Source organism: Globicephala melas, chromosome 5 (genome assembly GCF_963455315.2).
Source record: "Globicephala melas chromosome 5, mGloMel1.2, whole genome shotgun sequence".
Taxonomy (NCBI): domain Eukaryota; kingdom Metazoa; phylum Chordata; class Mammalia; order Artiodactyla; family Delphinidae; genus Globicephala; species Globicephala melas.
In genome coordinates this window covers 83,377,986-83,404,936 of record NC_083318.1, presented here as the reverse complement: position 1 = coordinate 83,404,936, position 26,951 = coordinate 83,377,986, and the positions used below count along the sequence as shown (strand labels likewise).

At 34.9% G+C, this 26,951-nt stretch overlaps 1 protein-coding gene across 1 annotated transcript in view; it reads left to right on the top strand.

Annotated features, from left to right (window-relative positions):
- Positions 1-26,951, top strand: part of EPHA5 (EPH receptor A5) — a 306,828-nt gene that overhangs the window by 218,477 nt on the left and 61,400 nt on the right. Inside the window, exons 7-8 of the mRNA XM_060298694.1 lie at positions 6,090-6,211; positions 7,160-7,291. Of these exons, the coding sequence (XP_060154677.1) occupies positions 6,090-6,211; positions 7,160-7,291 (254 nt within the window). The remainder of the gene's footprint in view (positions 1-6,089; positions 6,212-7,159; positions 7,292-26,951) is intronic.

The following is a 26,951-nucleotide window of genomic DNA, read 5'->3' as shown; positions in this document are numbered from 1 at the left end:
AATTCTTAGAAAGGTATAATTTTCCAAGACTGAACCAGGAAGAAATAGAAATTTGAACAGACCAATCACAAGTAATGAAATTGAAACTGTGATTTAAAATCTTCCAACAAACAAAAGCCCAGAACCAGATGGCTTCACAGGTGAATTCTATCAAACATTTAGAGAAGAGCTAACACCATTCTTCTCAAACTCTTCCAAAATATTACAGAGGAAGGAACATTCCCAATCTCATTCTATGAGGCCACCATCACCCTGATACCAAAACCAGACAAAGATACTAGAAAAAAAGAAAAATACAGACCAATATCACTGATGAATATAGATGCAAAAATCCTCAACAAAATACTAGCAAACAGAATCCAACAACACATTAAAAAAATCATACACCATGATCAAGTGGGATTTATCCCAAGGATGCAAGGATTCTTCAACATAAGCAAATCAATCATTGTGATATACCATATTAACAAATTGAAGAATAAAAAACATATGATCATCTCAATAGATGCAGAGAAAACTTTTGACAAAATTCAACACCCATTTATGATAAAAACTCTCCAGAAAGTGGGCATAGAGGGAACCTACCTCAACACAATAAAGGCCATATAGGACAAACCCACAACAAACATCATTCTCAATTGTGAAAAACTGAAAGCATTTCTTCTAAGATCAGGAACAAGCCAAGGATGCCCACTTTCACCACTATTATTCAACATAGTTTTGGAAGTCCTAGCCATGGCAATCAGAGAAGAAAAAGAAATAAAAGGAATACAAATTGGAAAAGAAGAAGTAAAACTGTCACTGTTTGCAGATGACATGATACTATTTATAGAGAATCCTAAAGATGCCACCAGAAAATTACTAGAGCTAGTGAATGAATTTGGTAAATTTGCAGGATACAAAATTAATGCACAGAAATCTCTTGCATTCCTATACACTAATGATGAAAAATCTGAAAGAGAAATTAAGGAAACACTCCCATTTACCATTGCAACAAAAAGAATAAAATACCTAGGAATAAACCTACCTAGGGAGACAAAAGACCTATATTCAGAAAACTATAGGACACTGATGAAAGAAACTAAAGATGATAGCAAGAGATGGACAGATATACCATGTTCTTGGATTGTAAGAATCAACATTGTGAAAATAACTATAATACCCAAAGCAATCTACAGATTCAATGCAATCCCTATCAAATTACCAATGGCATTTTTTATGGAACTAGAACAAAAAACTCTTAAAATTTGTATGGAGACATCAAAGACCCCGAATAGCCAAAGCAGTCTTGAGAGTAAAAAATGGAGCTGGAGGAATCAGACTCCCTGACTTTAGAGTATACTACAATGCTACAGTAATCAAGAGAATACGGTACTGGCACAAAAACAGAAATATAGATCAATGGAACAAAATAGAAAGAGATAAACCCAGGCACCTATGGTCAACTAACCTATGACAAAGGAGGCAAGGGTATACAATGGAGAAAAGACAGTCTCTTCAATAAGTGTGCTGGGAAAACTGGACAGCTACATGTAAAAGAATGAAATTAGAACACTCCCTAACACCATACATAAAAATAAATTCAAAATGGATTAGAGACCTAAATTTAGGACGGAACACTATAAAACTCTTAAAGGAAAATATAGGAAGAACACTCTTTGACATAAATCACAGCAAGATCTTTTTTGATCCACCTCCTAGAGTAATGTAAATAAAAACAAAAATAAGCAAATGGGACCTAATTAAACTTAGAAGGTTTTGCACAGCAAAGGAAACTACAAACATGACGAAAAGACAGCCCTCAGAATGGGAGAAAATATTTGCCAATGAATCAACGGACAAAGGATTAATCTCCAAAATATATAAACAGCTCTGGCTGCTCAATATTAAAAAAACAAACAACCCAATCCAAAAATGTGCAGAAGACCTAAATAGACGTTTCTCTATGGAAGACATACACATGGCCAAGAAGCACATGAAAAGCTGCTCAGCATCACTAACTATTAGAGAAATGGAAATCAAAACTACAATGAGGGCTTCCCTGGTGGCTCAGTGGTTGAGAGTCCACCTACCGATGCAGGGGACACGGGTTCGTGCCCCGGTCCAGGAAGATCCCACATGCCGCATAGTGGCTGGGCCTGTGAGCCGTGGCCATTGAGCCTGTGCGTCCGGAGCCTGTGCTCCGCAATGGGAAAGGCCACAACAGTGAGAGGCCCACTTGCCGAAAAAAAAAAAAAACTACAATGAGGTTATCACCTCACACCAGTTAGAATGAGCATAATCAGAAAATCTACAAACAACAAATGTTGGAGAGGTTGTGGAGAAAAGGGAACCCTCTTGCACTGTTGGTGGGAATGTAAATTTATACAGCCACTATGTAGAACAGTATGGAGGTTCCTTAAAGAACTAAGAATAGAATTACCGTATGACCCAGCAATCCCACTACTGGGCATATACCCAGAGAAACCAATAATTCGAAAAGATACATGCACCCCAATGTTCTTTACAGCACTATTTACAATAGCCAGGTCACAGAAGCAACCTAAATTCCCATCGACAGACGAATTGATAAAGAAGATGTGGTACATATATACAATGGAATATTACTCAGCCATAAAAAGGAACAAAATTGGGTCATTTGTAGAGATGTGGATGGATCTAGAGACTGTCATACAGAGTGAAGTAAGTCAGAAAGAGAAAAACAAATATTGTATATGAATGCATACATATGGAACCTAGAAAAATGGTACAGATGAACCAGTTTGCAAGGCAGAAACAGAGACACAGATGTAGAGAACAAATGTATGGACACCAAAGGGGGAAAGTGGGGGTTGGGGCAGGGGTGGGATGAACTGGGAGATTGGGATTGACATGTATACACTAATATGTATAAAATGGATAACTAATAAGAACCTGCTGTTTAAAAAAATAAAAGAAAATTCAACAATTCAAAAAATAAAAATAGAAAGAAAGCCTATGGAAGGAAGCTAACTTCAGAAAAGAATGCTGCAAACTTTTAAAAAATAAATGAAAATAGGTCTATGTCTTTATTCCTGTCTTCTTAAATTCCAGACCCACTAGAGAATGGACTTGAGGATATGGGGAGGGGGAAAGGTAAGCTGTGACAAAGCGAGAGAAAGGCATGGACATATATACAATACCAAACGTAAGGTAGATAGCTAGTGGGAAGCAGCCGCATAGCACAGGGAGATCAGCTTGGTGCTTTGTGATCGCCTGGAGGGCTGGGATAGGGAGGGTGGGAGGGAGGGAGACGCAAGAAGGAAGAGATATGGGAACATATGTATATATATAACTGATTCATTTTGTTGTAAAGCAGAAACTAACAAATAAATAAATAAATAAATAAATAAAAATAAATGAAAATAAATTTTTAAAATTCTTTCTCACAGCCCCTTTATTTAATTGCCTATTATACAAAAAGATCTGATTTCAGTGGACAGCAGATAAAAACATGTAAATATGAACATTTGTGATTTGACATTACTTACAAAGTATTTTTCATAAAATATATTAATTTAAACATTTTTGAAAATTTTGGCATGCCATTAACAACTGTTTTATTGCAAGATATTATCCTATACCTACATGCACATTTTAGCACATTGTTAAGTTAGAGATCTTGGCAATTACTCAAAAATGAAGCATTTCACACTTCTAAGCACTGTATTTTTTCTCAAAATTAATACTTCGGTTAGTCTGAAATTGCCCTGTTTTGATCCCTACTTCTGATTATTCATGCCTGCTTCCTCCAAAACCCTATCTCTCAGAGTCCCAAACTGGCACATTGAGACCAGAAAGATTTGTTAGAGTCAGATTAGAAGGGCTTTTGAATGCTTGATGGAGAATTTGGAAATTTTTTTCCATAGGCAGTAGGTATCTATTAACTTTTTGTTCAGAGAAACATGATCAAAGTGATATTTTCTGATATTTCATGTGAGTACATAGAAGTCAAAGGGAGCACTTAAAAAATATATGAACCATATTCCAGCAGATTTGAATCAAATAGGTGAGTGTTGGATGAAATAAAAAGTAATGCATGGGGAGAAACATAAAAGAAACACAAAAATATTTGGTGATTAAGTGTAAGTAGGGGTTAAGAAAAATTCAGTGCTGCTTAAAAGAAACCAGAAAAAGATAAAATTCATCTGGTTTGTTGGTTTGATTTATGGTATGTTTATTTATTGATGCTTTTTTTTAAATGCCATTAGGGGTGGTTGTGGTATAAGGGTCGATTTTAAACATGTTTATTTTTATGTGAAAATAAAATCCAAATAAAGGGAATAGAGTTTGTTTTTTTTTAATAGAATGATCCTCTGAAGACAAATAATAGTTGGAGATATAAATGTGGGACTCTTCAGCTTATAGTTAACTGATGCCATGAGCAAAGAAATATCTATGAGAGGTAGGGAGAAAAAGAGGTAGAAAGGGAGAAAGATGGAAAGAGATAGAAAGAGAGATGGAAAGAAGTGGGAAGGATTAAGAACCAGCATTCATCAGGAATTGCTCACACATAAAATGTTGGAAGAGAATTCAGAGCCAATAGAACTGACAAAGCAGTGCTTCAGAGTGGGAAAAAGAGAAAACAGCTTATCTGATGTATAGAAACAAGAGAAGAGTTTAAAGGGCGTAGTGTGTGTTCAACAAGGTCAAATACCTCATTATAGTGTATGGTAAGGTAAATGGAGAAGTACTCATTACATATGGCAAATATATCATGCATAGAACTCAAAGGCAGAAGAGAGGTTTCAGAGTAAATTTAGTAATGTTGGTTCTCAGAAGATGAGGCTGGTTCTAGATGACTCAGTCAAGATGCTGAAAAATAGGAGAGAGTAAGAATGACAAATAAAACAGGAGATAATATGTATATGTAATATCTTCCATTTAAATAAGGCTGGCAATAGTTGAAGCACTATGCTAAGTGTTATCTCTAAACAGAAATATAATGATCCAGGGAAATTATCCCTAACTGGAGATTAATGAAATGAGACTTTACAAGGTTAAATAATTTGCCTTAACCCAAACGTATAGTAAATGTTGGACCTGTTTTCAAATTCAGTTTGAACTAATAATAGCAGTAAGTTTATGTATAAGAATTTGTTCTCTCCAAGAGAAATTATCTGTAGCCTTGTAAGTAGAAGAGAGGTAGTCTGTAAGGAAATGATAATCACTTCTGGAGGGAGATCTGTTGTTTTTTGGGGGGTTTTTTTGTTGTTTTTGCAGTACACGGGCCTCTCACTGCTGTGGCCTCTCCCGTTGCGGAGCACAGACTTCGGACGTGCAGGCCCAGCGGCCATGGCTCACGGGCCCAGCCGCTCCACAGCATGTGGGATCCTCCCGGACCGGGGCACGAACCCGTGTCCCCTGCATCGGCAGGTGGACTCTCAACCACTGTGCCACCAGGGAAGCCCCTGGAGGGAGATCTTTAAAGATCATTGTCTTGGAAGAGACAAGAAAGATTCTAACAGGGGTGTTAGGTAAAGCAAAAGAAGGGTATAGAGTTGTATTTAACCATGGAGTTCAGACTTGATCACTCTCTTTTATCTATAAAGTTTAACATTTCTAAAATGTGGGAAGTTAGCATGGATTAGTCTACTGAGAAAATGAGGAAGACTCATTATGGGGATGACTTTGTAAGGAAATTAAAAGAGAGAATCAAAAGCTTTGGAGCACAAATGAAATAACATTGAACTTATTTGGACCAAATTTGCATGTTTTTCTCTAGAAACAGTGCCACCTGCCAAAAAGAAAGTTGACTGAGAAAATAAGTAATTTGAATTTAGAAATTAATAAAGCAAATCTTGGGGAAGGCTACTACTAGTGATAGTGGGGTAGCTTTGCCCTACGACATTTATACTGTTCACCAGGAATAAATTCTCTACCACAGACCTCAGCATCAGAGGATAGGAAAAAACAGGGTAAAGCGACCTTGAATTGCAACTATTATTATCCAAGAAGAGGGAGGGGAAGAGTATAGATTTCTATTGTAAGTAGTAGTTTTCCTCATACATGAACCACTAGTTGCCGATATTGAGCTCTTGAAGACTGATCTGAAAGGGCTGAAAATGTAGATCAGTGTAAGACGGTTGTCAGAGAGTCAGTCAATTTTGGTTAAAAGAATCAATGATGAGGTGACAAGACTAGAAACGGTAGCATTTAAATGTCCCCAAACTATTGATAGGGCCAAGATCATGTAAGAGACTGTGAAAAACAAAACATGGGGATGCATAATTGTTATTAGTTTTGGTGACTTAAAATTTGTTATCATACCACTCTGAATTTATCAAAATGATAATGTCATTAAACAATACACATGCTAAGTTATCCTATTGAGGGTTTCTTGAGAACATTAATAAAATTTATTTTGTTCTATAAGTTTCTTATTTTAATCAACTTAGCTATCAGCACAAAAGAAAAAGTCCCTTGCTTTTTTAGGTACAACTATCTAATTATGTCCATATTCCTCTTATGATAGTAATTGTGTTATTAAAATATAAAATATTTCATCTAAATTCATGTATTTAAAAAAGACCATGTAAACTAATCTTACTGTAGATACAAAGTTCTAAATGTATGCCTTGATATTTTTGAAAAAGCGTTCCTACTAATAAAGTATATTTAGTGATTATATTCTGCTTGAAATTATAGTTTTTAAAATTATATTCAAAATAGTGATATCATACGAGGTCACAGCCACATCATTTTGGACATTTCAACCTATATCTATAAGAGAAAGTCCTATCTAATATAATGAGACTTTTTTTTTTTCCTAGAGAACAGCCACATGCAAACTCTAAAAATGTCAAATCTCATATACTTAGCACCTCCTATTTAGGAGGTGTTTGAAATCAAAAACAAAATTCCATTTTGTCTTGCAAACCTAAGATTGCTAAATTAATACTATACAAACAATGACATTCTTTTCTATGATAAGGAAATAATCCGTGACTTAGTGGTTCTTTCAAATTTCCATTTGGAGAATAAATATTTTCTCCTAAAGATGTCTTTTCAATTACACACCATTGAGAAGAGATATTAAGGGGAAATCTCAGCCAAGTGTGGGTGAATTGCTTAAACCTTGCATTAGTTACTGACTATTAAGCAGCTCTTATTTGAATGCATATGATCCCTGTAACCACAGGCTACATTTTCTCTGTCTCCTATCAGCAGTTGCAGCATCCAGCGATCAAAGCCAGATTCCTATAATTGCTGTGTCTGTGACAGTGGGAGTCATTTTGTTGGCAGTGGTTATTGGCTTCCTCCTCAGTGGAAGGTAAGACAGGAAGCTGTGCTTCTGAACTTTTGCAGCTGATCTCTTCCTTACCTTGATCTGACCATTTGGCTATTAAGCACATTCTGAAACAAATGAGGCGAGCAATATATCAGTAGATAACCTGTATGTAGGATGTATTTCTCAAGCTTTACCTTGTCCATGTTAGTGCTAACTTTTAAGCGCACAATTCCTCTTTTCCAGGTATACTCTCTACACAGAATAGTATTAACTTGTTATTATTTATTATGTCGTTAATATAACCATATCTTTTTCTGATATAGTTTATTTTAACGTGAATTTTATTTTTCCTCTCAAAAGTATTGACATATCCTCTCAAAAGCTTCAATTTTAGTGTTTGGGAAGGCCTGTGTCTGTGTCTGATATTTTAGAAGAATAAAACTAATAATTCTAGTTAGCCAGAGTTCTACCTAACAGGGTGATGGATACAAAGCAGACACACCCGCAAACAAGCATTTTGACAAATAACCACCCTTTTTTTATGGTTGCATTTATTTTCAGCTTCTGAATGATTTCAACCTGAATACATCAATCATAGTGTATACTGATTTAAAGTGAATTTTATTGAATGTTATATCAATAGATACATTAATATGTGTATTATCTATCTACATTTTTCATTTTGAACAAAAATAAAAGAGGTAGAGCCCCAGCAACAGCTTATGTAGAAGGTATCTCCTGACATTGAGCTGAGCATAATAAACCTTCCTAAAAAAATAAACAAATAAGAGCATGAGTGTGTTCTACTCCTACAACAAATGTATTTTCATTTTTCATCCAGGCCACTATTAGAAGGGATATTCTGTAATGAGAGCTGTCAATTTGAAAATGTTTTGGTGTTAGACTATTATAGAAAATCTCATGAAAATCTTCATGAAGATATTTAAACCTGCACAAATATACAAAAATATACTATAAGGTCCAAAAAAAGTCATGAAATCAATATTCATATTGATTTTGTACTGTTTTACTCATTTACTTTTGACTCTTCAGCACCTATTCAACTCATAAATATATAGAATTAGACATTTTCAATATACTGCATATTGTATTCTGAAAAGATTTATGACTACATCCTTAAATTACAGTAGTGACATTTTATTTTAATAAAACACTGTTACTTCCTTTGAACATCCTTTCTCTTTTCTGAAAATTCCCTTTCTTCTAGTTCTTGGTCATTTGAGTGTTGAAAGTTTTCCTAAGAAATCATTGCTTACTTTTAATGTTAGAATAGCAGTGACACATTTTTAGAATTGCTAAATTCTAAATTCTTCCCACAAACTGGGAAACAGTTTGTGCTCTGTTGAGGACAGCCAGCCCTCCCCAGTCAGAGGCTGGCTAGCTCGTGCCCCACTGATCTGAAGTCACTTAGGGAGAATGATCTACCATTGTCCCTGCTTTCTGGAAGATAAGCTAATTCCACCAGTCTTGTCATAAAAACTTTGCTCAGGTTTCGATCAAGTAAAATAATTGAATTGAGTGAATTGTAACTACTAAGAAAACTACCACGAGGTAATGTATCTTTTCTACCCCAGAAGGGTGGATAACTATGATACATTTGCAAAGCTGGTTTGTAATATCATTATTTACTTCTGAGAAATGGTTGGCCTCTTCCTTTCCAATAAATCTGGAAGTGTTAGTTATATTTAGGGACATGGGGATTATAAGAAGATATTATTTGTTGGGTCCACTGAATAAAAATGGAGGAAAGAGCAGATGTCTAAAGGCCAATAAATTTGTGTTTGAAGGTTTATTAAAGAACAAATAAAGTATAGGAAGTATTTTATTGTAGACTTAGCACACTTTATCTGTTTAACCTAAGTATTGTTAATGTGAATTTACTGATGACATTCAGCTAAGGATTCTCGCTTACCTATATATGAATCAGCCCCTGCCCCCCCCCATTTTTTCCCTAATACATACAAAATTGACTTAAAAGCAATTCACTTCGTTACACCTGCAGCATTAGACAAAGTGAGAGAAGGTTCAATCTACCTACTATTTGGTAGCTGAAGAAGAGTATAGCTTTAGCACACACATACACACACACACACACACACAGACACACACACACACACATGAATTCCATATCTATCTGAAAATACCATAGAAGAATAACTAAATTTTAGTATATAGAAATGTTTAGTGTATTTCTCAGTTAAATAAAAATGACATCTATACCCAAAAGGCAAAGCTTAATTTTCAGCATAACTAAACCCAAGACATGGTAAGATAATTTTGGATCTACTGTCTTACGGAAGTATATTACTTTTTAAAAATAGCAATACCTTACAAATTGTGCATTGCTTATTCACTTTAATTTTTTTTCTTAATTACAAAGACTGTGATGCTGAGACTAGGAATTTGCAATTTAAAGGAAAATACACTTTACTAAAAATCAATTTGAGATTTATATTTTTTTTACCAGCAAATTCTTTGCACCAAACTTTTACTTCATTTTGTTGAATGCACATTCTTGAATTTCAAGGTCATTTGTCTTATGATAGAAATATATTTGGCCAAACAAAGAAAAGTTTGGACCAAATAGAAAAGAGCTGGCCAAGTGGTAGATTTTAATCCAATCAATAATCACATTAAATGTGAATAATCTAAATATACCAATTAAAAAGAGACTGTCAGTTTAAATAAAAAGGCAAAACCCAACTAGATGCTGCCTACAGGCAAAGATGACGGTGAAGTTGTAAATGGGGTGTGCATATTTGGGGTTTTGGGGGTTATTGATTTGGGTGGTAGTTGTACAAAGTATTTCCTTTGTAATTGCTTGTTAAACCCCTTTTTATATACTTGATATGTATATTCCCAATAAATAAATAAAGTTAACTGGCAATCAAAAGAAAAAAAAGAAATATATTTGGCCATTTTATTTTACTTTTCATAAACAGGTTATTTTATGTTTGTATTATATAAACATACTTATTCAAAAGCTAAATGATATGATTCTAGAAAGGCTTTTCCTATTTCATTCAAGGCAATGAACTTCGCAATTTTTGTTGGGACTAAGAAAATTGAACCTACCTCTTAGTACATAGAGTATACTGATTAACTAAGTAAAGTTTTGTCAAATAAAAGAAAAACTAAATGAAGAGATGTGAACAAAGCCTAACACAAATTTGGGAGTTATCTTTAAGCAATAGCAAATTATTGAAAAAAAAGGCTTTTCTGGGAATGTTCTAAGGACACTGAATTATATATACTTCTCCCTCTTCACTGTGCTAAAATATGATTGATAAACACACAAAAACATAATAACACTTAGACTCCACTCTCACTTTGAACTTACTCTCTTATATCACCTTTTAACCTCTTGAATATGTTATAAACCAGATATTTGCTCTTACGTAAAATGTCTTTTAATTACAAATAATTTAACTCAGTGGTGATATAGACTTAATTCTGATATATTGCAAATATATTACTATCCTCTGTATGTAATATTCATTGACAATTTATATCATCATTTGGGCTCAGAAGCAGCTATGTATTGAAAGTACGTATTCACTGGCAATTTGAATTTTTATTCAGACCAAAGGAAAAAAATCAGGAATATAACACATTGAATACTATAAGAATAATCTATTTCAAAGAAAGCAATAAACTTTTTTATTCTAAAATACATTGAAAATGAAAAATAAATTAAATATAGAGACTTTCTAATCTTTTTAGGCTAAAATTGATTATGCAGAAACCTCTTGGAGTCTTCTTACCTAGACACAGTTAAAATAAAATAGACAAGGATTGATCCTGAAGGGAGAAAGTTCTATTTAAAAAATGACAAAGAATTGTAACATCTTAGGATTCTATCAGTTTTGGAAATCATGTGACCATCTTGTTTAAAGGTGCTAAATATTCCGTAGAGCATTTTCTGCAGGTTTCAGACTATCCTTTTTACTTTCTTTTCTATTACTTGTAAATGGTGTTTTCATGGGACTACAAAATAATTGACTTGTTCTCAGCAAACTATGAGCTAATTACCCTGGGCTGAATATAAATTAAACCTCCTAATATGCACAGCGTGTTGTAATTGTTTTTTGTATTTTTGTAATTGTTTTTTAATTTTTCATCAGTAATGACACTGCACATTGATAACTTTCTTATTATAACCTAATTTTGTGAGGTTGTCTCTTATATATACGATTTTATAGATATAAATTGTTTAATCAGACTTTCAACCAATGATGTCATCTCCACACTCTTTTAGTTACATGTTTGAGAAAGTCTTCTACTTTGACCTTCTCTTTTTCTTTCCTTTGAAGACAATCATTGATACTATTAGATTGACTTTTTTTCTGTGTCCCTATCTTAAACTTGGGACCTCATTCTGAAAATTGACTACTGGACACTTTCTTAGTCTGATATAAAGCTTAAATTAACAGGATTTAGTTGTATAGGAAAACATCTTTCAGTGTACAGAAACTATTTCTTTGAAACTTGCTCAATATAGACACTCTGGGATAAAAGAATATATTTTAATACTTTGTCTCTTTTATTACTTATGAACTTAATTAAATCTTAAGAAAATTTCAGAGCTTTGCTTTTTTATTTCAATTAATTCCACATGTACACTGAGAGGTTAAAGATACACACATGTTACACACATGCAAGCCCACACTTATGTGTACTTATCTTTCATATAAACACAAAAAAGGTAAAGCGTTTGCCAATTTTAAAATTGGAAAACAAACCCCAAAAAACTTATAGCTCCTGAAGGGGCAGAAGGAATCTTTCAAGATGCTTAGTCTTGGATATGATTCTAAGGCTATTAATATGTGACTTTATTTCTGTGATGTTCCTGATATGATAAATTTAGTCTAAGGAGTGGTTTAATGCCTATAAAAAGGATTAACTATTTTCTAGGCAAAAAATCTTCCCTTGCGTGTTCTGATCATGTTCAAATACTGTGGTTAGACATGCTAAATCCTGTTTCCCTTTGTCTTTCATTAAACAATTGAAACTCAATCGATTTGAAATGTCAAATTGTTTCCTGAGGAAAAAATTCTTCAGAAATCAGTTAATACTGTACTTGGAGGCTAAGTACAAATTTATGTTACTCAGACCATGTCAGAAATTTAGGGGAAAAAATAGATTTATGAAAACACTGCTTTTGGGGTTTTTTGTTACTTAAAAATAATATTAAAATTTAGCCTTTTGTAATTTTTTTCAAGTCTCTTAAAGTCTAACATGTTGTAAATGACACACTCTTCCCAATTATCCATTACAAACATATATTGAGCATTTATTGCACATAAAACACCAAGAAAAGTCCCAGGCATTTAAAATAAAAAGGCAATGTCCTTTTTTCAAAGTGTTTCCAAGTTAAATTAGTAGTCTGATAAATGGACAGAATTTCATAAACAGAATTACAACAGCTGGGGTTAAGTAAAAGAGTTTAAGTTGGAATCATTTCCTTCATGATAACTTTTTTTCTTTTGGACCAAAATGATGGTATGATTCATTAATTCAAGAAATATTCGACTTCTTATTAAATGCCTGCCACAGTTCTTATATTAGGGAAAGCAATAGCTTGATAGTAAAATATGCTGGACTTAGAAACTTTTCTTCAAGCTCATTTGGAGCCAAATAAAATAATTGTACAGGCATCTTGAATGTAATTATTTAATTCAGACAAATGCCAGAGCTCTGCCCACATTTGATATCAAAGAATAATAGCTTCCAAAGTGAATGATTTTTAAAGGCTATGTAGCATTCTAAAACCATCAGAGAAGCATCTTTGCCTAACAGAAGTAACACAATAATAATATTGATGATAATAAGTTTAATACTGTTTAGCATGAATTACATACTACCTACTACTAGGCACTGTTCCAAGGACTTTACATGTAATATTTTACAACACTATGTCTCAGTATCAGCTCTATATCCAATTTATACTTCATAAAAGTTATCTTCTTGATGTTTCTTGAATCTTGTAAAAATAGTCCAGCTGTAAGGCTTTTGCATTGGCTCTTCATCCTGTCTAAAACTCTTTTGACCCAGAGAACAACATGGTTTCCTCCTTCTTTCTTTGCTCAATCTAATTCTCTCAATTGAGCTGACTAAAATGATGACCCATTATTCCTTCCTCTGCACATCAGGTATCCCTTACCCTGGCTTGTCTCTTATAACACTCATTGCCATTATAATATGTATATCTTATATATATTATAATATATTCGGTGGGCCAAAAGGTTCGTTCGTTTTTTTTCACATAAGATGGCTCTAGTAACACTTAGCTGTCTTTAAGTTCATTCAAAACAATTTTGTTAGATTGTATGTTACAGCTGTCAGATCAGCATGCATTAAAAAAAAAGACATCAAAATTGGTGAATTTTTGTGTAGCCATTTTAATATTGAAGATGGAAGAAAAAAGCAACATTTTTGGCATATTATGCTTTATTACTTCAAGAAAGGTAAAAACGCAACTGAAATGCACAAAACGATTTGTGCAGTGTATGGAGAAGGTGCTGTGACTGATCGAACGTGTCAAAAGTGGTTTGCAAAGTTTTGTTCTGGAGATTTCTCGCTGGACGATGCTCCACGGTCGGGTAGACAAGTTAAAGTTAATAGTGATCACATCTAAACAGTCATTGGGAACAATCAATGTTATACCATGAGGGAGATAGCCAACATACTCAAACTATCCAAGTCAAGCACTGAAAATCATTTGCACCATCTTGGTTATATGAATTGCTTTGATGTTTGTGTTCCACATAGGTTAAGCAAAAAAGACCTTCTTGACCATATTTCCATATGCGACTCTCTACTGAAATGTAATGAAAACATTCTGTTTCTAAAACAAATAGTGACAGGCGATGAAAAGTGGATACTGTACAGCAGTGTAGAATGGAGGGACGAGATCATGGGGCAAGTGAAATGAACCACCACCAACCACACCAGAGACCAAGGCCGGTCTTCATCCAAAGAAGGTGATGTTGTGTATATAATGACATTGGAAGGGAGTCCTTTATTATGAGCTCCTTCCAGAAAACCAAACAATTAATTCCAACAAGTACTGCTCCCAATTAAACCAACTGAAAGTGGAACTTGACGAAAAGTGTCCAGAATTAGTCAACAGAAAATGCATAATCTTCCATCAGGATAAGGCAAGACCGCATATTTCCTTGATGACCAGGCAAAAACTGTTACAGCTTGGCTGGGAAGTTCTGATTCATCTGCCATATTCACCAGACGTTGCACCTTCCGATTTCCACTTATTTCAGTCTTTACAAAATTCTCTTAATAGAAAAAAATTTAATTCCCTGGAAGACTCTAAAAGGCACCTGGAACAGTTCTTTGCTCAAAAAGATAAAAAGTTTTGGGAAGATGGAATTATGAAGTTGCCTGAAAAATGGCAGAAGGTAGTGGAACAAAAGGCTGAATACAGTGTTCAATAAAGTTCTTGGAGAAAGTGATAAATGTGTCTTTTATTTTTGCTTAAAAAACCAAAGGCACTTTTTGGCCCACCCAATATATGTATTTCTTCTGGTGATTTTTTGTCTGTCTCCCATACTAGATTATAAGCTCTAAAATGATAGGGATTTTTATCTGTGGGTTCCTGCCCCTTAGAACACTGTCTAGAACATAGATTATATTATATAGTCAGTTAGTGAGGGCCTGGGTCTTGAGCACAGCTCTAACTTTAAGGCATTTGCTCTTCACTGTATAACTTCCCCATGACTTATATCATTCAACTATATGATTTTGGTGAAATTCTGATCTCTTATATGTAAAGCCACTGAATATTTACTACTAAAGATAATAGTATTAACATTTAAGAACCTTCCAAACTGCTATGAATAAAATAACTCTTAGAAATTAAAGTCAGTGATATCTTAACACTAAAGTAAATTAAGGAATACATTAGGTTATAGTGACTTTTCCCTCTATTCTACACTTGGCAATTATACCTGGTAAACTATATCGATTCTAGAATCACATATATCAAATGTCACCAACCCCATGACCATTCCTGATTTTGTGAAAGCTAGTTAATATCACTTTTGTTTTCCCTCAAAAATTGTTTTTCCCAATTGAAATGATTTTAGTTCATCATTTTATATGTGTCTCCCCTGATAGATATGTATTCATGTTGAACACAGATTCTAGTGTAGTTTCTCAATAAATGTCCAATGACTGGATGACTGGAAGAGTGAAGCTGGAGTTGGAGACTATTGAAAACATGCTTCGAACTAGCTTTCCAGCATTATCACTATGTGTTTTTGACCTGGATTCCTTTGGTTGCATATGACAGAAGACAAATTCAAAGTGGTTTTATCCAAAAGATAATTGTAGATCATATAGATGAAAAGTTCCAGAGATTTTTAAAAAATCCAAAGTACAGGCACTTAATAGATCCAAATGGTAAAATATTCTCTGCTATGCAACTGGAGACACATGATTCAAGAAAGCTCTGGCACAAATATGGTATTTAAAGGCACTGATCAAAATAAAGCTATTTGGGTAGAGCCCTGGGGCTCGGACATGTATTGAGAGATAGAGTGAAGGAGGAAGATCCAGCCAAAGGAGACTGAGAAGGAGTGGTCCATAAAGTAGCAGGAGACCACACAATTGTTGAAGCAGAAGCAGAAATGGTCACCAACTTGAATCCAGCCCCTGCTTTAGAGCTTTTGACCCTTCACTCTCACAGGTGGCACATGCTCTGACAGGAACCTAATACACAGCCCCACAGAGTAAACCAATCAGTAGCACTGAGACCTTAACTAAGAAGAGTATGGGGAATGTATACTGCATGGCAGTACAGTTACAGTTCATGCCTGAACCTGAAGTAGGGTCAGTCTCAGACAACGCACATGAACTAAGAATGAAGAAAGAAGAGAAACCACGTGAGCGTGGTTTCTTTTTTCATATCCTCTATTTCATCTCTCAATATTTAAACCTCACCCACATGTCAAAACTCACATCAACTGTTCTATCATAAAAACATACTCAGTTCCTTTAGCTGAAGTATTCTCCCCTTCCACTTAAGTCTCAGAACAATATACCAGTGTTTCTCATGGAATGTAACACTTTCAAACCACAAATTATAGTAAATATGTTTTCTTTTCTGCCCTCCAGTAAGTATATAGAGGATGAAGACTTCTGTGGCTCTCCCACATAACCTAATTGAATGAATACCTCATAAATTATTGAATTAAAGATAAATTGAGCATCAATCTCTATTTGAAGTGCTTTGTCTCATTTTTCCCATTAATGTTGATAGTTTGGAAAATGAAAAATGTTAGTAACTCTGACATAAGCACAATAAAATACCTAACCCATAAATGTGCTTTCTTCCTGAAAAATGGAACTTCTTGTGCCATCAGCAAAATAAATGCAATGATATCAAAGAAGTATTGTATAGGAGATAAGAAATCTTCACTAGCTTATATTATTTATTTGACATCTGGGCATCCTAATGCCAGTGTGGTGATGCACGTGGTGATATCAATCAGTATTCACTTTTATAAATGATAATGTACATTAATGTAACTGTATTTCCCTCTCAATCTTTTCAAGTTATGGTCAGCATGGATAGTTGATATATTTGGCACCTTTAACAACTAGGATTATGTACTTTCAGACTTGATAAGTTTTGATAAGGATAAGTATTACATTAAAATATTTTAATCAAATACTACTTTATTTTAAAATAATGATAGACAAATATTTGTAATCACACATGCAATCGCTGATTTTAGAAAAAAGCTCATTAAAAACAAATCTCAGTGGTTTAATGATTAGCAATAGATGTGATTTTATAAAACTGTAATAAATCCAGGCATGTATATTGATTTAATATCTGAGAGTTATCCCTTCTATTTTCTCATGATTACGTGCTTTTTTCTTCAGAATCTGAATCAAAGATAATTAGAGAGCAGATGATAATTTATTAATAACATACAAATGGGGATCAGGGCAGAGCAGTGCCAGAAAGACTAGGGGCATAGCAACAACTAATTGCCCACTGTGGGAAATAAATCGTCCTAGGAAACTGAACCCAAGAGGGTTACTGGCTCAATTGCTCAACATTATTGAACATCCCACCTGCGACTTCTCACAGATCAAACATGTAAACATCACTGCAATTCTCAGGAAGTTATATTGAGGCAAACATTTGGAAGGAAAAACTCTATTTATGGTACTAGAAGCAAGTTAATGTCATTGTTTTGCAAAGAAGAAAATTATTTTAGCAAAGAATCTGGAGACTTTCAGATTTTAAGTACTGTGAAACACAGGACAGGTCAAAAGCCTAACCACAAGAGCTGAATACACTTTTTATTTGAAGCTCCATTTGCCTGAAGCTCCATTTCTTTTAGAATATGATCCCCACCTGAAAGAGAGAGCATGTTGGCATGCCAGTAGATGCTGGCCTCTGGCAGGAAACTCTGCTAGTTTCTGGGAACCTTACCATGTCTCTCAGAGCCCACGATAGCACAGGCTTTCATAGGAGCCTGATAGCCAGCTCTACAGAGAAGATCAATAGCACTGCCCTATGCCAAAACGTGGACCATCTATTCAACAAAAAATCAGTCAGTTTCCTGAGGCATGTCTAGGAATGTAATTATTGCTGAGAAATGAAGCAAATGAACAATAAAATGTTCCAAATGATTTTAAACACCAGGTAAAAGCCACAGTTTTCAAGACCTGTGCTCTTTTTTTTAAACTTGCATGAACCTGGAAAGAAATAAATGTCTCTAATGGATTAGCAACTCGGACTCAAACAGCTGAACTCTTTATTATACCATGTGGAAGTATTGACTTGAGATCTGTCTGATGGCTGTGATAGCTATAGTGCTACAAAACATACTATATCCCAATTATCTTGCTTACCAAATTCTTTTACTATCTCTCACCCATTGCTTCTTTCTTCTTTCTTACTCCCCTGACTTTCTAATCTCACAGAAAAATGACATACTTTTCTGTATCAGATCTTTGGCACACATTTGCCATCAATAGTCTACAGGCATTGTCCACTCTCTTGAGCCATCAGTATTGCGGGTAATGATGTTAGTGAGTTTTAATTATTATTTTATGTTTAATTATATGTTTTTAATTGTTATCTATAAAGACTTATCATCCTGTTCTTGTGGTCTGGCACTGGTTTGCTTATCTCCTTGACGGTCATGAGTTCTCTTGATTCAGGGTCAATTGAAAGGCAAGACAGAAGCTTGGGAGCTTATCGTAGGTGCTTTTGTTTTTGTTTTTGCTTCCTCTCCACACTACCACTTTCATCCTGAGTAGCAAAATATCAAGTTGGCAAGTTGAGACCTCTGTGTGGTGATTAGTGGAGGAAAGCTTCTTTGTTTCTTAGATTTTCTTAGGCCCTTCTTAGACCAACTGCATAACTCCTTTTCAGGGTCCCTCCAGACTAAATATTCCATAGGATTCAAATATTCTCATGTATCTCACAAACACTGCTTCTCCACCTCCAAGAGCCCTCCATGCTTCTGATATTGAGAAATCCTAGTGCTGCTTTCACATTCCTATGCCTATTTCATTTGATTTTCCTGAAGCAAATTTAATAGACATTGGTTTGAACTGATTCTATTCATTGATGATGTACACATTTGCCAACATTTAAAAAAAACTCTACCGGGCTTCCCTGGTGGCACAGTGGTTGAGAGTCCGCCTGCCGATGCATGGGACACAGGTTCGTGCCCCGGTCATGGAAGATCCCACATGCTGCGGAGCAGCTGGGCCCGTGAGCCATGGCCGCTGAGCCTGCGCGTCCGGAGCCTGTGCTCTGCAATGGGAGAGGCCACAACAGTGAGAGGCCCGCGTACCAAAAAAAAAAAAAAAAAAAAAAAGTAAGAATATAAGATTAAGTGAAACATTTTCTATGTTAATATTAATTTTTCCTAGATATACTGGAATTTACCACCAATCCTCACTGATGAAGTTGTTTGTGAGATCTCCATACGTGCCAGCAACACAGTGCTACATTTTAAGGATACTAAGTTCAGCATAAGTATTTAATCAGTAGATACTAAATTTGTAGAATTATTCTGATTTTCTTTATTTGTTACAAGTAAAATTATCAGGAAAATGTCAATCTATAGGTCCAATCCTCCTCAAAAAACTTTAAGATGAAATTTAGCTACCCAAATGACTAACTTCTATCTCATCATGCCAAAGATGATATAAAATCTGTTATCATCAAATCAGCATGAATTCAATATTTACATGATAAGTGATATTGAGCATTGTTTATATACACAGTTTCATGAGACAAATATATGATGAATCAGAATTCTATATTAGCATGACTTTGTATGTTTTCTAATACATAAGGACCTCTTTATTTATTTTGATGTTGATATCTGACTCTCTCTGACCTCCTGTTATTCTAGCTGTTTCAAATGTACAAATGTACTCTTCTAGATTCACCTCTTCTCTAGTCATTTGGAATGTAAAGGGACAGGACAAACTGGGCCTTTCCTGGAGTCCTAAAGATTTGTAATTAATCATTCCAAACCTGTGCTAGTGTGTACTGTCGCTCACCAGCCCCAAAAGGGAAATAGCTATTTTGAATTCCAAGTTGATGTCTATTTTACCACCCAGTATCTTTCTACCCAAGCCCTGAGGCTTCTAAATCTTCATGCAGGAAATGGAAATAGGACGTCCTTCTGTACATCTCAAATATCTGGTTGGAGCCGATGCAGTTTGGCCTATTGGTTCTTATCATTTCCCCAAAGCCAGGGTGACTGAATCCTGCTCTTGCATCTCCAACTCTTTGAAACCCCCCTCACTCTAAGAGGACTCTTAAATAACCTAGCTTGGAAGTCTACTGGGGGTCATCTCAGTACAATATGTCCTAAAGTGAAACTCACTCTCAATCCTGCTTCTATCTTTCCACACACTGCATTTTGTCTCCTTAGACCTCAAATATTCAACTTGCTGAACTATTTCAGCTATATCCTAAAATATCTCCAGAGATTACATTAATGGCCATTTCCTTAGATGAACATCCTGATTTTTTGACTTTATCAAGACCTCTTGCTGTCTGCCTTTCCTATACATTTCAGTTGATTTTTTACATTGAATATTACATAGTTGGCACGGTTACAGTTATTGTCCTAATTTCTTACTAGCTGCTATTTCATTTATGTATGCATATTTAAATTTTATGATAAAAATTATATAGAACATTCAAGACAAAATGTAGAAAAAAAATTAGTCATAAATATCTACCAGAGGTAATCAATATTAATATTTTGCCATATATATTTAAAATATTTTATATATATATTTGAGTTCAACTAATATAGTTTTGTTTTCTGTTTTTCTTTGATTAACATTATAATACAAAAATTTCCTCCGTAATTGGAAATATTTTAAAAGCAAAAATTTATTGCTACTTTGATATCTAACTTTTCCCGTATGTTTTTCCTTTTGTTTTGTTCATTTGTTTTCTTTTATTGTGTTGGTTTAGGGGAAGGGGGTTGTTATTTTTTATCTCTAATGTTCTTAGAACACATTTGTATAATTCAAAGTAAGGGTCAATGAATATGAATATTTTAAAGGCTGTTGATACATATTGACAAATGGCCCTCCTAAATCATAGTACCAATTACTATACCCCCCAACAGTGAATGAAATTGCCTGGTGGTTCACAAACTAGTCAATCTCTGCTAATTTAATAGGAAAAAAATAGTTCTGTGTTTTTAATTGAATTTCTTTATATTTTTGAGATTTAATAGGATCATTAATATATTTGCAATGAGTATATAGTCATTAGCTATTTTATTACCTATTTTGTAAATTAGGTGTACATGCTCTTTACCCATTTATGCTAGTGGGATCTTAGCTTTTCATATAGTGAAAATATATCATTAGAAGTAGCAAGATTTTTTTGCTTTTCAATAATATTTATTTTACATGGGATACAAAAAATGTTAATTTTATGGGGTTGGGGTTCTAAATTGATATTTTCTATAGATTTATGTAAGTACCAGCACTGTTTATCACCCTCTCCTGATACTGTTATAGGTCTCTACATGTAGCATATACTAAATAAGTGTCTATGTAGGAATTCTTTTATCTATACTGCCTGTGGGCTATCAAAGCTATTCTTCTAGCTGATGCCAGGATCATATTAGTTTAAGTATTATAATTTAACCATATTTTTCAATGTTTGTTCAGGCAAATTCATATTGGGAAATCACATATGGTCACAATTATAAATATTTGACATAAGTACTTTTGCGTGTATATATACACACACACATATATACACATGTATACACCATTGCATGCATATAAAGCAATTTTAATCATAATTAACCACTGTTATGTTACATATTGAATATGTGCATAATGTATTAAAATAGTTAACATTTATCACCCTTGTATTTAATTTTAAACACAACTACCATAATATATGATTTTGGTACTCCTGACCAATACTAATAGAAAACAAAATATATTTACATGGAATTTGAATAGTTCGATATGAAAATGAACCTTTAGCTTTCTTTTAAATCATTCTCGTAATTAATTCAATTCTCATAATTTGCTTATCACAAAATATACACATTCCTTCTGTTTTAATAATTTCAGTGTACTTCCCCAGTTACTTTAATTTTTTGTGAGTTATGTAATTAAATTAAAACATTAGTCCTGGTTTCTCTACCTTATAAGTTTAATGCTGATAGATGTGATTCAACTTTGGAAAAATATTTAACAGCCACAATGGAGGGAGCTAAATAAATCAGAACTTAAATATTTGGCTTATTTCTTTGCATAATCTCTTCCCTTTTTTTGACCCACTCATATTTTTAATTAATATTACACTTCCATTAAGACAAAGGAATGTGTGAAACAAATGTTACTATCAGAACTGTGTGTAAATATTCTATTTTTTTTAAGCTGGCAAAATTAGCATCACTTTTTTTACAACTTTATTTTCTCCTGCTTTTTCCTTTTTACTCCTCTCAAAATAAATTAAAACCTAAAATAGATAAGGATAGATAAGCACAATCAAGTTAGTCGTATGCTCCTCTCGAAGAAGCATTGCAGATAGACTGATTCAGCTGTGAAATGACTGGGAAGGAGAAGTTCAGAGGAAGGAGCTTGTAGTCACTTTCGGCTTCTAGAAATGGAGGAAATTGATGTTTGCTCGGTGGAGGTGTCATTACTGCAGGAGAAACACATAATTCAGTACTTTGTATATTAACACTATTATTGTGCCAGAACAGAACAAAGATAGTGGTTGACTGCAAAAATGAATCTATGTAATTTCCCTTTATTGAACTAGTAAAGGTGATCTCTTCTGTGGAAATAAACAAAAAGACACCCAAATTAAAACAAGCAAAGGCTATTTATTAAGAGCTTGCTATAGCAAGGGAATCAGCCACCATCACCTGAATTTGGCAGAGACCCAAAGGCAGGCAGAGGAGTGTAAAAGCTTTATAATGAAAAAAAGGAAGGCTTCAGGTATGCCCTGATTGGAGGTTATTGGCCTGGGGTAGTTGGAGGTGAGCTAACCAGAAGTGGGGCATCCTATGTGATTGATTAGGCTTCCTCTAGTTGGTCCTAAGTTGGAAGTACAGACAAAAATTAGGGAAATTTATTGATAAAGTTCTGACCATTTGAGACAATTACTACAGAGGTTGTAGTTTGCCTTCCTGGACTGGTTGCTGCAGACTTGGAGTCAGAGTTCTATTTTTCTACTTGGTTTGATCATTGCCCATTTGTATATTCATACTCTCACTTCATACATTTCAGTAAATAGTAGTGCAAGGCTTTTTTTTTTTAATAGGTCTTTATTGGAGTATAATTGCTTCACAATACTGTGTTAGTTTCTGGTGCACAGCAAAGCGAATCAGCCATATGCATACATGTGTCCCCATATCCCCTCCCTCTTGAACATCCCTCCCATCCTCTCTATCCCACCACTCCAGGTCACCGCAAAGCACCGAGGTGATCTCCCTGTGCTATGCTGCTGCTTCCCACCAGCCAACTATTTTACATTTGGTAGTGTATATATGTCGATGCTACTCTCACTTCGGCCCAGCTTCGCCCTCCCACCCCATGTCCTCAAGTCCATTTCCTATGTCTACCGCTTTATTCCTGCCCTGCAACTAGGATCATCGGTACCAATTTTTTTTTTTTTTTAGATTCCATTTATATGCATTAGCATGTGATATTTGTTTTTCTCTTTCTGACTTACTTCACTCTGTATGACAAAATCTAGGTCCATCCACCTCACTACAAATAACTCAATTTCATTTCTTTTTATGGTTAATATTCCATTGTATATATGTGCCACATCTTTATCCATTCATCTGTCGATGGACATTTAGGTGGGTTCCATGTTCTGACTATTGTAAATAGTGCTGCAATGAATATTATGGTACATGTCTCTTTGAATTCTGGTTTTCTCAGGGTATATGCCCAGTGGGATGGCTGGGTCATATGGTAGTTCTATTTTTAGTTTTTTAAGGAACCTTCATTCTGTTTTCCGGAGTGGTTGTATCAATTTACATTCCCACCAACAGGGCAGGAGGGTTCCCTTTTCACCACACCCTCTCCAGCATTTATTGTTTGTAGATTTTTTGATAATGGCCATTCTGACCAGCATGAGCTGATACATCATTTTAGTTTTGATTTGCATTTTTCTAATAATTAGTGATGTTGAGCATCTTTTCATGTGCCTCTTGGCCATCTGTATGTCTTCCTTGGTGAAATGTCTATTTAGGTCTTCCACCCATTTTTTAACTGGATTGTTTGTTTTTTTGATATTGAGCTCCATGAGGCAGAAAAGCCTCGAGAAAACTGAGCTTTACTTTCACGTAACTTTAAGTCTGTGGTCCAGTAGCTCAGAAGGGCAAAATGAGGACACTGAATAAAGAATAGTTTTACTGTTTTGTTATTTTATTTGAGATATTATGACTCCTAAAGAATCCAAGTAGCTAGTATTAAAATATAGAAGTACAAAAATCTGTCATTAATCATAGAACTTGCAACTGAAAGAAACCTGTAAAGTTAAATGTTATATGGGGGAAAAAATTGTGAATTAAAAAGATAGAGGATAGGATGAATTTACAGTTACTTAACAAACCAATCTTCCTTTGTAGATAATGTAAATTAACACTGTAAACAAATTGCAGGAGAATTATTTAAAGTACTTACCAGAGAACAAATTGTTTTAAAGCACCTTCTGGCACTTTAGAAGTTTTTATTAACATGCAGACCATTAATATGCTAACTACAAACCTTTTCCTTTGTATTCATTAAGTAAACTCCCCTAAGACTATTATAAGACACATCATTCAATACAAGTGTTTATTGAGTACCTATAGGATCAGTTGTTGTCAACATGGACAAAATCAACTAACAGCTTTTGAAAAATAATAATGCTTGTGTCCCACAGGCAAGGTGTTCTAATTTTATTGTTCTGGGCTGAGGCCTGGGCATTGTGGGTTTTTTTGTTCTTTTTCCAAAACTCCCCAGTTGACTCTAGTCTGTAGCCAGGTTTAGAATCATTATATAATGTGAGTAGAAAGCATTTTTTATATATAATTTCTTATTCTTAAAACATAGCACATCAATTCTTAGTAAATGCTTGCAGATAATGAGAATGATTGTGTTTACTGTAGCAAAAAAGCTTATAAAAGGTGGTTAGTATTTGGTGAAATTAATTTTGCGTTCCCAAATATATACTGGCATAAGTAAACTGAATCTAACATGTTGAATAACGTTTGCTAGTTGTATCAGTCCTTTTACCTGTGGCATTCATGAAAGAAGAGCTTGTTTTTTAATGATCTCTCTGGCCCATTAGAATGATTAAAAGAAGTACAGTGAATCATCGTTAAAGTATAGCTTGGGGAATAAACCAACTGAAGAGTAGTCTAAGATAACTTGCCACAAGTTTTCTTTCTGCTTTTGAAGCCGAATCTGGCCTCTGTACCCCAACACAGAATTAAAACTCAGAGAAAGAGTTTGGGGTGAAGTAGAAAAGAATAGCTTTATTGCTTTGCGAGGCAAAGGGGGCCACAGCAGGCTAATGCCCTCAAAACTGTGTGTCCTGACCTGGAGGGGGTAGTGAGGAGTTTTACATTAATGGTTCCAAGAGGGTGTGGTCAGCTGGTGGACATTCTTTTGATTGGTTGGCGGTGATGTAAGTGGGAGCTGTGGGAGCTAGCACCATCATCCTTCAGGTTCCAACTGGTCTGGGAGCTACATGCTTGTGGGCAGCATACAGTTAACTTCTCCCACCTGGCGGGGGCTTCAGTATCTGCAAAACAGCTCGAAGATATTGTTATATATATCCCTTGAGGGGGAACCAGGACTCTGCTCCAAGGCTGCACTACTGTTTCTTGACTGTTCCTCACTTGTCTCCGCATACCCTCCCCTTCCCTAATTAGCATCTATCAATATCTGAACCTGCCCATTGGAACTCAGGGAAGGCCATGGAGGCTGAATAAAGCCTATTTCATACAATGAAGAAATGGGGAACACAGAAAGGCTTTTGTGCCCAGGAGCCCCACAGGGTCCTGGTCAGTATCACTTTCATGTAGTTTGATATTCCTAGATCTTAATAGTTGTCTTCAGAGTAAGTTGAAGTGAATTTGTTTGTTTGTGTATTTTTGTGACTTTGTCCTTAAGAAAAAAGGATGACTGCACATAGAACACTTAGATTTGTAGAATTTGGGGGTTAGTTTTTATTTTAGAAATCTGTGAATATGTATGATTTATTTAGTTTACCTCAGTCACTTATATGATCTAATCTCTATTTTATACATGCATTTGAATAATGTAGTAGAATTTGGATCATTGAGTATTTTTACAGCACACACGTTTTAATACTTTAAAACAAAATGAGGTATATTTTGCTACAATAAGAGCTAGACTCAGATAAAGGCAATTTAGTTGTATGTAATTTATTGTGAATAAATTTATCAGACTTTTTAAAGCTGGTAACTAGCTATTAGTGAAGGAAGAAAGAAGTGTTCATAACAGGGTTCCCCATGCAAATGTATTTAAATTTTCAACAGAGGGAAGGGGGAGCTGAGCATGGGGGAGAGGTAGAAATGAAAGGAGCTGGAAGACATGGAAGAAGAAGTTGTGCTTCCAGTACACTACAGTGCAGTAACTGGTGCCCACATCTTACCTCCACAACTTGTTATGAGTGCCACCTTGCGAAAGCAGTTCCCTGTCTCCGAGTCCCAGGATTCTTACTTTTAGGATGAATATTACAATAGGACTATTCAGGCTTGAAACAGGTAATAGAAGGAGAAAGCAAGTGTGTTAGAAAGGCAAAGTCCTGTTGTGTGTTTCTCCTTTACTTTCACACTGCTACCACAATCACGAGACTTCTGATACTAGATGTCTGGGGTTATATTTTCCACACAAAGCAATTCCCTGTGAAATCACGTGGGTGTCCTGTAATTCGGTCTGACACTAAATAGAGTTAGCACAGACCCTACAGGTTAAGGGCTCAGTCCCAGACTGTCCCTTACTTCAGATGCAAGTCACAACTAATAGATCCCCAGGTTACCCACAGCTTCTCTCTGACTTGGCTACAGATCAAAGGTTCCCATGATCCCCCTCCTTGGATTTGATTATTTGCTAAAACAGCTCACAGAACTCTGGGAAACATCTACTTACAACTACCAGTTGA